Source organism: Argentina silus (assembly GCF_951799395.1).
Source record: "Argentina silus genome assembly, chromosome: X".
In the NCBI taxonomy this organism is placed as follows: domain Eukaryota; kingdom Metazoa; phylum Chordata; class Actinopteri; order Argentiniformes; family Argentinidae; genus Argentina; species Argentina silus.
In genome coordinates, this window is record NC_139653.1 from 15,764,741 (window position 1) to 15,778,176 (window position 13,436).

The 13,436-nt window shown below is 42.1% G+C and overlaps 1 protein-coding gene across 1 annotated transcript in view; it reads left to right on the forward strand.

The window, feature by feature from the left end:
- Positions 1-13,436, forward strand: part of cadm2b (cell adhesion molecule 2b) — a gene marked incomplete at both ends in the record, with an annotated part of 166,639 nt that overhangs the window by 149,556 nt on the left and 3,647 nt on the right. The window contains 4 exons of the mRNA XM_083695108.1: positions 657-818; positions 1,126-1,216; positions 1,841-2,019; positions 7,077-7,103. Coding sequence (XP_083551234.1) covers positions 657-818; positions 1,126-1,216; positions 1,841-2,019; positions 7,077-7,103 — 459 coding nt within the window. The remainder of the gene's footprint in view (positions 1-656; positions 819-1,125; positions 1,217-1,840; positions 2,020-7,076; positions 7,104-13,436) is intronic.

The window sequence follows — 13,436 nt, forward strand, 5'->3', positions numbered from 1 at the left end:
GAATACATCACAGGGTAAGAAAAACAGAAAACAAATAAATATTTGTTGCAGAGTAAAAAAAAAAAAAGTAAAAAAAACATTTGGGGGGGTGAAATGCAACAAGAGAGAGGAACGATGCACCAAAGCAAGGGGAGATGAAGGTTTGTGAGCTGGACTGTGGAAATCCGCTTCCATATTAGCTGGTGAGTCCATGCATGCTTGTTTACTGGTATGCTTGAGAAGCACCCCATGGAGCCAATGTACTCAGCCAAGCAAGTCAAGGCTCTCACTGAGCAGACACACATACTGTATGCCTCTCTTGTTTCTAATTTGACTTTCTGAGGCTAAGGCTGTTGTCCCTCGGAAGAGGAGCAGGCAACCAACCACACTACAGTATCTGCGTATATAGCCTCTCTCTAAGGACAAGTGAGCCAAGAAGCAGAAGCTTGAAACTAGAAATCACATTAGTTATTTCTCAGAAATGCTTAATCGACGATTGTGTCTTTGTTTCTGTACACATCAAATGCTAAAGATAGAGGACAAAAGATAAAGTCTGCATAGCTCTGTATTGAACAGTCTGTTGCAGAGTCTTATGATTAACAAATATCACAGTAATGAATATGATCAGAATGTTCCTCTTCATCTTAATTTAACTTTGTCCTCTTGTGTTTATGTAGGCACTAAGGAGGTGAATGCCACGGGGAAGTCGTTCACTGTTAGGAGCAGTCTGCAGCTGGAGGTAGACCGGCGGGATGACGGGGTGGCCTACACCTGCAGCGTGGAGCATGTTTCCCTGGCTTCCAACCCCTACCTTGTTACTGAGGTCCTGGTTATTCACTGTGAGTATTGTAATACTGGGGGCTGTGGGCACACATCAGAGGTTAAGATGGAGTATTAGGTTAAGAATGGGCAAATACTGGGATTCAGATTACATCATGGGCTAAGGGTACATCTTTACTGCACATGGGATTAGAATAGGATTAGGTATCAAGTAAGGGATTAGGAGACAGACAGTACTAGGATTTGGGTAAGAGCTAACAACAGTGTGTTGGGGAAAGTAACAGTTACATACTTTCAGGTTTAGAGATAAAGCCTTGTCATATTGATATTTTATGTTTCAGTATTGTCTTCGTCTCCCCTCCACAGACGCACCCCGTGTGGAGATCACACACTCACTGATAATTCCACAGGAAGGACAGTACTTTAAATTGGAGTGTGTGTCCAAAGGAAACCCTTTGTGAGTTATAAATAAATGTCACCTAATTTTGTAAATAAAACAAACTGTAGATAGACCTCTAATATACAGTACTGTAAATGAAAGTGTGAAAAAAATAAATCCAATTTATCATTAGATGAAAATATAAATATGTTCTTGATATTTGGAAGGGTTTTAGTGTACCATGATTAAGGAGCAATGATAATTCATAAACATTTTCAAATAAAGTTACATTTCTCAAGCTTTGAGAAAACTTTGAATTAATTTCATTAGGTTTATTCTTCCTGAAAATAATAAATAGTGGGTAAGGTTCCACAACTAATTGCAGCCAAATAGATAACATACCTTTAGCTTCATGTGAAAGTAATGAGTTGGACTTCATGAAATAAGCAACGGAGACTCAGACAATTATGAATAAATGGTCTTTCCAGTAGCAATTGTATACCATGGAAATGTAATTTGGTTACTACACTGAAATTGTCAGATTTGTAAATTAAAATATATGAATCCAAAACATACTATACAGTAGACTACTGTCTGTCAAATGTTAGAGCTTTTTTGTAGACAAAACAAACGTTCCACTACTCTCCCTGTCAGTATAATACAGTGGTCATTCTGTTTTGTGCCTCCCGTCTTTTCCCACAGACCTGAACCAGTGCTGTGGTCTAAAGATGGTGGAGAGCTGCCAGACATAGAGCGTATGATTGTGGAGGGCAGGGAGCTAACCATCACCACACTCAACAAAACAGACAATGGCACATACCGGTGTGAGGCCAGTAACCACCTGGGGACTAGCGGTGCTGAATATGTGCTGTTTGTATATGGTGAGTCCTCAGTCATCAACAGCCTCATATGATGGATGACCAATTCTCCCGGTACATCATATTCAGGACCAGCACAGACGTTGACTGATGCTTGTCCCATATTGTGTGCAAACACCTAAAAGAATCCACGGCAATGCACACACTCAGAGAATCCAGTCTTGGCACTGCACATGGTGGCCCAGTTTACCTCATTGGTTAACATTATACGTAGGCTTTGCTTTTGGAGTCTTTCTAAGAGCAAGCAGAAAAAAGTGCAAAGGATGCAGTATTTAGGGCAGTGGTATGAATAGTGCCTGGAGGAGAGATAAGTTAATCTAGAGACAGTGGAGGAGCTGAGAGAATAGAGACTGCACAGCAGTGGAAGCAGATCATTAAGGCCTCTGCAGCAGAAGTTGATAACATTTGTCAAAAGCAGTTGAGCTAAAATAGGAAAACAGGCACAGAATATTAGAAACAAACGTTTTTTATTCGTTTTCACCACAAATAATCCTCCATAAGAGTATGTTTTCTTTGGGAGGGACTTATCCTAGCTCAGAAAAGATCACCTACTCACACACTCTAGGTGGATGCACACCAGCCGCTTTGTATGGTTTTCCAGGGCAGAGGCTTTTTTGGACATATCTCCCTGCAAAAGTAGAAAAAAGGGATGACACATTCCTTCCTCCCAGCTTTTGTTATCTCAGTCTCTTTCTTCCCATGGCTGGCCGCAGAGGGGAGTTGTGTGGTGTCAGGCTAGCTAGGCCTAAAATTAGGACTCACATCTATTATTTCAACCCATTGGAATATGTTTGTGTAGCTAAAACAACCAGGATCACTGAAATATGCTGTTACACCATTTGTTAGGGTTTTTTAAGAGATACGACATCTTCGGGACTATGTCTGTCATTTTTAAACCTCACGTTTTGGGCTCCAATGGTCAATGTATAGTTTGTACAAATATAATCGATGAACTGAATCACTGCTTTACCTCATTCAGCCACAGAATCCCTAGTTTATCAGTGCCAACATTTTGAAGCAGCAATACTTTAAGTTTCACTTTCACCTTTAGCTCGCCTTCCTGTGGCTTTGGTTCAGTGGAATCCACGTACACACACCACACACATAGACTACAGGGCTCGTGACAGGGACCCGCATAAGCGCAACTTTAAAGTTTTAGAACTATAGGCTGAAATGATACAACTTACCCTGTAGCATCTCTTTAACTGGATTCAATTGTAAATAATGATCCAGTTAGATATTCTTACCCACTATGTATAGCCCACCATTGAAGAGATGCCAGGAGTGAAGCAGGTAAAAAGCATGAGAACACAGGTCATTACCACAGACAGAACTAAATCTGTCTGCAGAACAATTATATTTAGAAGGCTCTTTGCATTGTCTAAGTCGGTGAACCTAATTTGATAATGACATGAGAGCTGAGAAGTAACAAATGTCATCTAAAGTTACACAGCCATAATTTATCACCATTTGCAATATATGAAATGAAAAGTAGGAAAGGTACAGGTTAGGTACAGGTTAGAGTCAGGAAATACATGATAATGTCTGTGTATGGGACTGTAAAAGGAAGATAAATAGAGAGAGGAGTAAATGTGAGTCCTCCATCATGTAAAAAATGTCTTCCCATTAATGTCTGTTTCATGTGCACATCTGCCTAGTGCAGTCCCCAGTACAATGTCTCACATACAGTATACACCATCACTCAAACATCACTTGCCTATTCCTCAACCTTGGCAGGAGTGAGGTCTGAACAGCCACAAGCCTTACAAGTACAGTTATGTGGCTCTTTATGCTCATCAAACATGAAGTGGTATGCAGTAGTTATCAAAGTTCAAGCTGCTTCTTTTTTGCCATATCTGACAGATATACTTTATCACATCCACTACCCTATTTATGGAAGGATTTACACAAGTAGCATGCTAATAACTCATGTTTCAAATTATTTTTTTTGTTCAGCTTTGTGTTATAATCTGAAGTATATGTATAGTGTATGTTTTCATTCAATTGAACCAACCAGGACCAGAGTCATGTTTGTGTTTTTTGTGTGTTTGTGTCTGTATAATTTCCTCTTTAATGTGTAAGTCTGTTCTCCTTGGTTAGGTTTGTTTGTTGTCATTGTTTATGTTTCATTTACCAGACCCCCTCACTTCAGTACCTCCATCTCCAGCTCCTCCCTCCCTGCCCTTTCCTCCAGTCACAACTGCTCCCCTAACCCACCACATCAACCAACCTGCAGTCACAACTGCTCCCCTAAACCACCACATCAACCAACCTGCAGTCACAACTGCTCCCCTAAACCACCACATCAACCAACCTGCAGTCACTGCTGTACTCCAAGGTACGCTTTTGCCCACTGGTTGTTGCATTCACAAACATGACACTAGACACACTGCTGATGACTGATGAGCTAACAGCTGGGCTATGGTTTAGAAAATACCTTGCTTTACCTGATGGACTCAACAACACTTTCTTTTCTCTGCTTCCTGTTTCAGAATCAATGTCGTAATCAAACTACTAGTATAGTACACAGCTTGTTAGATATTTTCTCAGATCGCTTTATGATCGCATAATGTCATTAGGGCAATGACTTTGCAAATTTGATAGAAGGTAGGCCTACTATATCATATAGCGTTTGTGTGTATATATATATACACACAATATAATGAAGGTTTTACTTGGTAGTCTATTAGGTAAGGATGTTTCTCATTCTTAACCTACTTTAATGAAACACAGTCAATGACATTATGAAGTGATTTGTTATGTTTCCTGGCAGAAGCTCAATCTGTATGTGTAATCTATGTTCATACAATGTTTACTGAAAGCACCTTGCTCCTATATGTTCTGTTGCCACACCCTTGCTAATGGGATGAGCATAGCTAGTATGTAGTGCAGCTCCGCTGAGGCTAGCCAATGTCACTGAAGCACTCTCCCTATAAAGCATAATGAAAGCATTTTCATGACTTACAAATTAGCTCTATGAGGCACATAGATTGCTTGGAGTTGTAATATATAACTTACTTTTCATAATCAGCATGCATTCACTTCAGACCTCTTGTCAATCGGGCCAGGAGAACAATTTTCTCAGAAGAAATTATGGTGAACGGATTTTCCACACTTGCCCAGGAAACCACTAAAATCCATAAATCCAAAGGCTTTTTCAAATACATATTGCTGTCAGACCTCCCCCAACAACTTGACATGACTCTAAGACAACAGTGTAATGCAAATTTCACCAAGCAATATGCTTACAAACCCCAAGTCTTTAAGACCTAATTATGTTTATGCATATATTGTGAGTGTGTATGTGCAAATGAGGGTCACATGCAACATTCTCCTCAAAGAGTGATCAATTGCCTATCTCCTTTGAAGTCAGCATTAGGGAAGCTTGCCTTCACCATGTCATACACTGTAGCATATAACAGTGTTACTTAGAAAGAGGCTATGGCATTCAAAATGAACACACCAAGAACTGAAGTTGAATAAAGATGTTTTGCTGTATGCCTAGAGTCAGTGGTCATATAGTAGGTAAAGTGAACAGTGGATGTCCAATTATATTGTAAAAACTGGATTCAACCATTTGTGGGGAGAGCATTGTAGTTGATCTATCTCTATGTTCAAGGCTGGTTTGGAATGTGATCCATTGTTATGTGTTTGAGAAGGCTCCTCTTTTCCATTGTTTTCGTCAAAATGTAGTCTGTTTTTACATTTATGGCATTTAGCAGACGCCTTTATCCAAAGTGACTACAACAATACATTTGTTTAAGTAGGTGAATCATCTATCCAACAGTCATCATAAGACAAAGTAATCAATGCTCACACCAGGGGCCATTGGCAGTCGTAATGCCAGTAGTTTTTTATATATATATTTTATTAGCAGGAGAGAACTTGTACAGGGGGGGTAGCAGGGGAGAAGAGGTCTCGGGGTTAGGGTTAGTATAGGGGGGGTAGTGATGGTGAAGCGGTCTTTAGGAGGGACTGTTAAGACGTAGCTTGAAGAGATGGGTTTTCAATCTACGGCGGAAGATCGGCAGTGACTCTGCAGTCCTGACCGTTGTGGGAAGCTCATTCCACCAGCGGGGCGCCAGGACAGTGAAGAGCCGTGACCGAGTGGCGCGGCCACTGCCTCCACGTAGAGGCGGCGGTGCCAGGCGGGCAGCCGAGGTGGACGAGCGGAGTGATCTTGCAGGGGTTTGGCGGCTAACCATTGCTTTGCCGCCCGGTAGGCAAGCACCAGGGTCTTGAATTTGATGCGAGTCTGTGAACTTGCTTTGGGTTTAAGCTGGAAATTCCCATTCATTTTCCCTATCAGGACTGTTTAAACAGCTAATATAAGCTTTGTGTAACATATGCAGCACTGTAGGCGTACAGTTTTTTGTATGTTTTCTTTTTCGATTAAGTAGTGTTTGGTTCTGGTAACCGTTTCTCAATGATTTGGTCTCTAAGTCAAAACTTGAAAATAAATAAGCTAATTTAGAGACAAGAGATAGCCAACGTAAAGACTAATCAAACACTAGTTATTTGGACAAGAAAAGGTACAAGAAACTGTAACACTATATGTTATACAACACTATGTTACACATAACACTTTCAGCTTGAACTGGAGACAATGGCACCTCCACCTAGAAACACACATTTTCTGTGAATATTAAAATTGTGAGTTGGAGAAGTGCAGAAAAATGCTCAAAGATCATAGGCTTACTGTGGCCAGAAAGTTGATTGAATACACAAGTGACAAAAGAGCTATCTGAACTATTATAAGACTACTGTATCATTTTGATTTCCTTGTTGTTTGTTCATCGTTTCATTTTCCTGCGAGTCTGTGTGCCATGTGGTGCTCTGGTAGCAGTATGTTTCCAGAGACAGTTCTCACTGAATTACACATGCTTGTGTTTCTGTCAGTGAGCTTTGCTTTGGGTCACTGTATTGCTTGTGGTTTGTATCAAAACTTAAATAGCATGCTAATCCATGTTTAATTTTATAATTTGATTTCCCTTATTTATCATGATGTTGTTCCCCTCATCTTTCCTTACTGCCGTCTCTGTCTGCAACCATGGCGACAGCCAAAGACTTACCAGGGTCCACAAAAGGTAAATATCCCACTGCAGATCTGAGATCATCATGCGAGTCAGTGTTATGTAGTGCTGGATCAGGTTTCGGATCAGGACACAACATAGCATGAGCCCAACCATCGCCTTGCATGGATGCTCAGTCTGCTCAACATATGACACTAACCGCTATTCTCTGGCCATAACATGAGGCAAAATACATTTTGATCCACCAAAACTGGCTTTGCCTGATTGATTTTCCTTTTACAAAAGGAAAAATACTTATCTTTCTTAGTAAACTAGTGTTTGATGATGTTGTTTTGATGTTTGATTCTTTGTCAGAATGTGTAGGTCAAAGTTTTGACAGTTGAATATGGAGAAAGACATTCACTTGTGAACTAATAATCGCACCCCATGTTCCCAATTAATGATGCTCTCACTGATATCTTACTGATATAAATTATTAACTTTTCTATAAATACAAATGGACTTTATAATGAACCATGTCACAGAGAACTGAAACAGCTCACCCTGAAGGATTTTCTACATTTAATTTGGCTCTGTGAGTGATTTTGTCTGATGACCTAGCTGCTCATAAGGATCTTTGAGTCTTGTATGACTACTGAATTTTCAAAGATCAGCACCAACCTCTTATGAATCTAATCACATCACATGTCATATCAATATGAATGCACAAACAATTCAAAGAAGAAGTAGTTCCAGAAGAAAAGTTGTGGCCTTGCAAGGTCTTATTTTGGTGGTGGAAAAAGTTTAAAGATGGTTTGGATGATTTACTCCAAAAGTTTGGATTTAAATCAAACAATTACTATGAGGTTAAAGAATAGATTATCATCTTTAATTGAAGGGTATTTTTGTACATATTGGTTTCACCATTCAGAAATGACAACACTTTATATGCATAATCAATCCTTTGCATGCAATAACTGCCTGAAGTCTGCAACCCATTGGCCCAAACAGATGCTGGGTGTCTTCTCTGATGCTCTGCCAGGCTTATACTACAACCATCTTCACTTGTGGTTTGTTTTTAGGTCTTTTTGCCTATCATTTTACATACCAAGAGTCTGACTTGCTTGAAGCAAGCCCATCTGATTAGTAAAGTAAAATATAATGTGTTCAGGAGCTAGCTAGATACATATATCACTCCTATCATCCATTTGCAACAACTTCAAGAAAATGCAGGTGTGATAGGACATTCTATATGACATAGTATTATGACAAGCTGTATTCTAAAATACATTCTAGGTGTGTTCTCCCATTCTCTGTGCTCCCATGCACGCACCACCACCACCAACACCACCACCAACACCAACAACAACTCAATTTCACCGTGGACCAGATTTAAAGACTCCAAGGCCAGCTGTCCTGGAAGGTTCATATGGCATGGTTATCTCACTTCCAAACATGAGGTGGCCAACTTAGCTATGTTTTGAATCAACAAAATTGAAGTTTAATGCTCGAACTGTCTCTCTGGTTAAGGTTTATACGTTTGCAACACCGTGAAATATTAATTCCAGTCAGCAAAGAAATAGGTTTTAATACCGTTATGTTGCTGTTCCCTGCCCGCTCTCTTTTGAGTCGTGGTAGGCTATGTAGTGATGGTCACACTGCAGCAATAGGGTTACCGTTATTTCGCTAGGATTTATAATTTATATGAAGTGCTGTATCTGCATTTGGGAGGCTGATTATTAGCTAGCTAGCCATCTATAGCCTTTTTACTTTGGCTATCGTTTGCCAAGTTGCTATTTATGCATTTTAGAGGGTTCGGTTTGTCATGAAAGTTAGCCGTTTTGTTAGCTATGGGACTAACAGTAACTATACAGCAGACATCTATGATTTGGGCAATATATCTTGCTTTAATTAACATGAAATTAGAACTTTATATCGTAATTTATCATACATATGGGGATGTTCAGCACAAGGCAAATTGATAAATATGTTGGTGTAAACATCGATGATCAGTCGCCGGTGTTGATACAGGACGTTCGAGTCATGTGACAACGATTGGCTATTTCATGTTGCATAAAATAGCATTTATTTATATTTCACGCGATGAGTTGCAAGTGAGTTTCAAGTGGATTGCAAGTAATTGGGTGACACACTGAGCAATTAAAGTGCAACTTTATTGCAAGCATCTGAAATTGCGTTGTTTCTTTATGTAACCCAGGCTTTTTGGGGGGAAATTCTCCTCAGTTGCGTAGTTTGGTTTAATTATTTATTTATTTTATTTCGGTAGTCGTAAACGCAGGGCAACGGTCATTAGAAGTTATTGAGACATCATGTTTTGCTGACATCACTGTAATTATCTGTTATCTAAAATTCAAATATAATTATCTGTATAACAGCTAATCACTACAACTTCAGCTGCACGGCTGGGATAAAGATTGTGGGCAGAGCCAGGGGCAAAACATACCCTCACAAATTGTTTTCAATATCAATAATTTGTGTATAGGCTCTGTATAACGTAATATTTGTGCATAATGACTGCATAATGGAGAACAGTTTTGAGTTTTGCCTGTTGAGTTTTAGCTTCACTTGGGACTGGGGTTGAGCCTCTGCCTTAGACTCCGACTGCTCAGACTCTCGTCCGAGGAAGCCACACCAATGTCAGACCATGAACATGGAACGGAGTGGGCGTTCGTAAGTCCTAAATTTTATGTCTCCCCTTGAAACCATAATTCCTCAGAGAAGATTAACTGGCCAACTTTCAATGCAATTTTCTTAGAGGCCGGGCCGTGATATCTTTTGTGAGCCTCGGCGGCCTGCTCCATCTGCTTCCTTGCACTCTGGTGGGCAGCTTGAAGGCGCATCTGAAGCTCATGAACCCACTCATCAACTGTCATCCTATACTCCCAGCAACACTTCAATGGGCAGGTTAGAGAACTGGCCAAAATATGTGCTAGCATGCTCTGTGGTGTGAAAGCGGTGCAACCATGCTCCGGCAAAATCTCTATCCACCGCTTCTTGATTGGCGGGAGGGTTCTCAGCAAGTCGTGGAGAGTCTGGTTAAACCTCTTGGCTGTTGCCTTGTGGGTGGTAGGCAGTGGTCCGACTCTGCTTGATCCCGTAGATCTTGCAAAGATTTCAAATTACCTCAGCTTCAAAGCACTTCCCTTGATCAGAGTGTATTCGCTGGGGGACCCCATACTTCTGGATCCACTCTCTTACCAGCGACTTGGCGACTGTAACAGCCTTCTCCTCCCTAGTAGGAACTGCCACTGTGACCTTGGAGATCACATCTGTAAAGATAAGAACATTCTCACATCCATCACTTGCAGGCTCCAGCACAGAGAACTTCATGGCTACCACTTCAAAAGGTCTAGAAGCCAGCAGACTCCATAACTCAGTGACAACCTTTGGCTTTGGCTACTATACACCACTCACACTGCTTGCATTGTCCTCAATATCCTGATACATCCCCGGCCAATAGCACTGGGCTCTTATCAGCTTAAACGTCCTCTCCACTCCTTATGCCTGTGTTCCTCATGCATACGGCGAAGGACTTGCAAGCCACAGGACAAAAGCACCTGCTTAATGTGGCCTCGTCATGTGTCCAGCAATTGCCGGTACAGGACTCCCCCATCCTCCCCCTTTTGTCCCATTTACATAGAAGCTCCACAGTCCTATCATCCTCCTGTGCCCTCTTTGCTTGACATGCCTCCAGTACTTCAAGAAACCCCATATCATTGGATCAGCCTGCTGCTGAGATGCCAAGGTGTCACGAGAATATACCGGAGTCGACAAATGAGGCTCACCTCATTTACTGAGGCAGAAAGGCTGATTTCAACCCCTGAAGACAGCGACACCTTGACCTCCGAAGGTTGAGTGGGGTTTGAGATCTCTTGGGACCCCCTGACCCCTCCTGCTTGGCAGTCTTCAGGTGGTTAATGGGATTATTATCCATGAACACAGTAAACCTCTGGCCCAGCAGGTAGTCACAGAATTTATCTGTGACAGAATGTATCTGTGATGGCCCATTTCATAGCACTGTAGTTTTCCATGTTCCTCTCCGATGAACACAGACCCCAGCATGCGTAGGCAACAGGCCTCCTTCCCCTCTCTTCATCTTGGCCCACAAGACGGCCCCCGAGACCCTGGTGGTTAGCATCAATCTTCACATAGAAAGGCTTTGAGAAATCTGCATAGGCAAGCACCGGGGCTGAAATAAACTTCTGCTTCAAAGTTTGAAAAGCCGACACACAACTAGAGCTCCACAACTGAGAGAACAGAACCCTTAAAGCCTTTGACTTCAGTGCTTTTGGCGAGCCCAGTACAGAGAGAACATGTAAGGGGGCCGCAAGCTGAGAGAAATTCTTGACAAACCACCTGTAGTAGCCCGCAAAGCCCAAGAAAGACTTCAACTCTGTCATGTTCCCTGGACACTGTCATTCTGCCACCGCCTGTTTTTTTCCAGGGTCCGTGAAGATGCCCTATGTCCCAAAAAGGAGACTTCACAATGAAAAAGAGAACACTTGCTCCACTTCACCTTCAAGCCGTGCTTCCAAAAGCGAGACAAAACTGCTTAAATGAGGACGAGAATGAGATACGAATACAACCATGTCGTCTAAGTACAAGAGAAGCGACTGGAAATGTTGGTCTCCCAGAATCTTCTCCATGAGCTGCTCAAATGTACCATTGCACAGCCAAAATGACATCCAGTTGAATTCATACAACCCAAAGGGGGTACACAAAGCAGTCTTCTGTCTGTCCTTCTCAGCTACAACTACCTGGTTGTAACTGCTGGCCAAATCAATTGTTGAAAACCACTGGGCTCCACTTAATGCATCCAGAGACTCCTCAATCCTAGGAGGGGTATGCGTCCTTTCGGGTCTTCCAATTCAGCTGCCTGTAGTCCACACACATCCTTAGACTACCATATTTTTTCTTCACAATGACCAAGGGTGTGGAGTAGAGGCTACAGCTCTCACTAATGACACCCAGTTGTAGAAGCTGCCGCTTTCACGGCCTCATGGTGACTGAGGGCAGCCTACGATACCTCTGTCAAACAGAACCCTCATCTGTCACCAGAATCGCATACTGTATCACATCTGTATATCCTAAATCAATATCGCTACTGGCAAGAACATCTGCATACTCATCTAAGAGTTCCCTCACTTGTACCACTTGCTGGGCAGATAAGTGGGGGCAATCAAATTGCAAGGCATGAAATTCCTGACCTTCAAGTGTAACCTAAACCTCCTGAGGCTATAAACTATGAAAAGTTACTGTCCTGGCTCCCCCTGCACTAGTATAGGTGAGCAATGTGTGTATGAGGCTGTAAACATGTATCAGTGGTGCCAACATTAAGTACTGGGACCATAAGCTGACCCCCATGTACCCAGACATATGCTGTACATACCACTAGGTTACCTGGTAACACCCCCTCATCTACATACAAACTTTCAACCAGGACTGCATAACCTGCGGTAGTGCTTCTCTGAAACCTTGTGGCTGGGACTAAGCACATGGATCCTGCAGGCACCACAACAGAGGGTGCCAGAACAGCAAAACCTTCAGTAGGCTCAGCAGAATGCTGGGCTGACCACAAACCAAGCTGCCATGACAAAAATTCACTGCAATCTTTTATTATGTTCATGCCAACTAGGCCCGGGACATTTTCTCTTTTCATTTTAGTGACCGGATCAAGAGGATCTTTTCCAACCAACCCACCACACTGGGGGAGAACCTTTCCCATGATCTCAACATCAAGCTGTAAATAACCCAAGTTTACACCATTGGCTGCCTTTAAGGTCAACCACCCACAGTCTTTCAAGGTACTTTTCCCTTTACTCTCAAAGTGTTTCCTGAAAAACCTCTCAGAGATGATGGTAGCTGTTAAACCAGTGTCCAATAGACAGGGCCCCTATAAAACCTGGCAATTTGGCCCACCCCCTGACACTTAAAGCAAATGGGTTTCCCTGATGGGTCATACCTGGTTTCCTGCCTTGGGCTACGTGGATGCCTCCTACCCTGCATCTGAGCTAACTGTTGCATCAGTACCTCAAACTTCTCTTCCTGCTTCCTTATTGCCTTGCTGAGTTCAAGGATAAGGGGGTCACGATTATGGGCTACACTGGCAGTGATACCAGCAGATACCACCACTAGCTCTGTCTCACATATGTAAGCAATTTTCCCCATAACTTTATTCTCCTCTCAAAGCATGATGGCCTCCTGACACAGGGCAGTAAACTTAATCTCAGGATCCTGTCTAAACAAGCGTCTTAGCTCCCTGTAAAGTGGGATCCCTCACATTCTCAGCAAACTGATTACTAACTCCCCACACAGATCCCCACCCTCATTACAATGGTTAATTTCCTCAGACAATATTAGCAAAGCATGAGAATACTCCCATAAGCC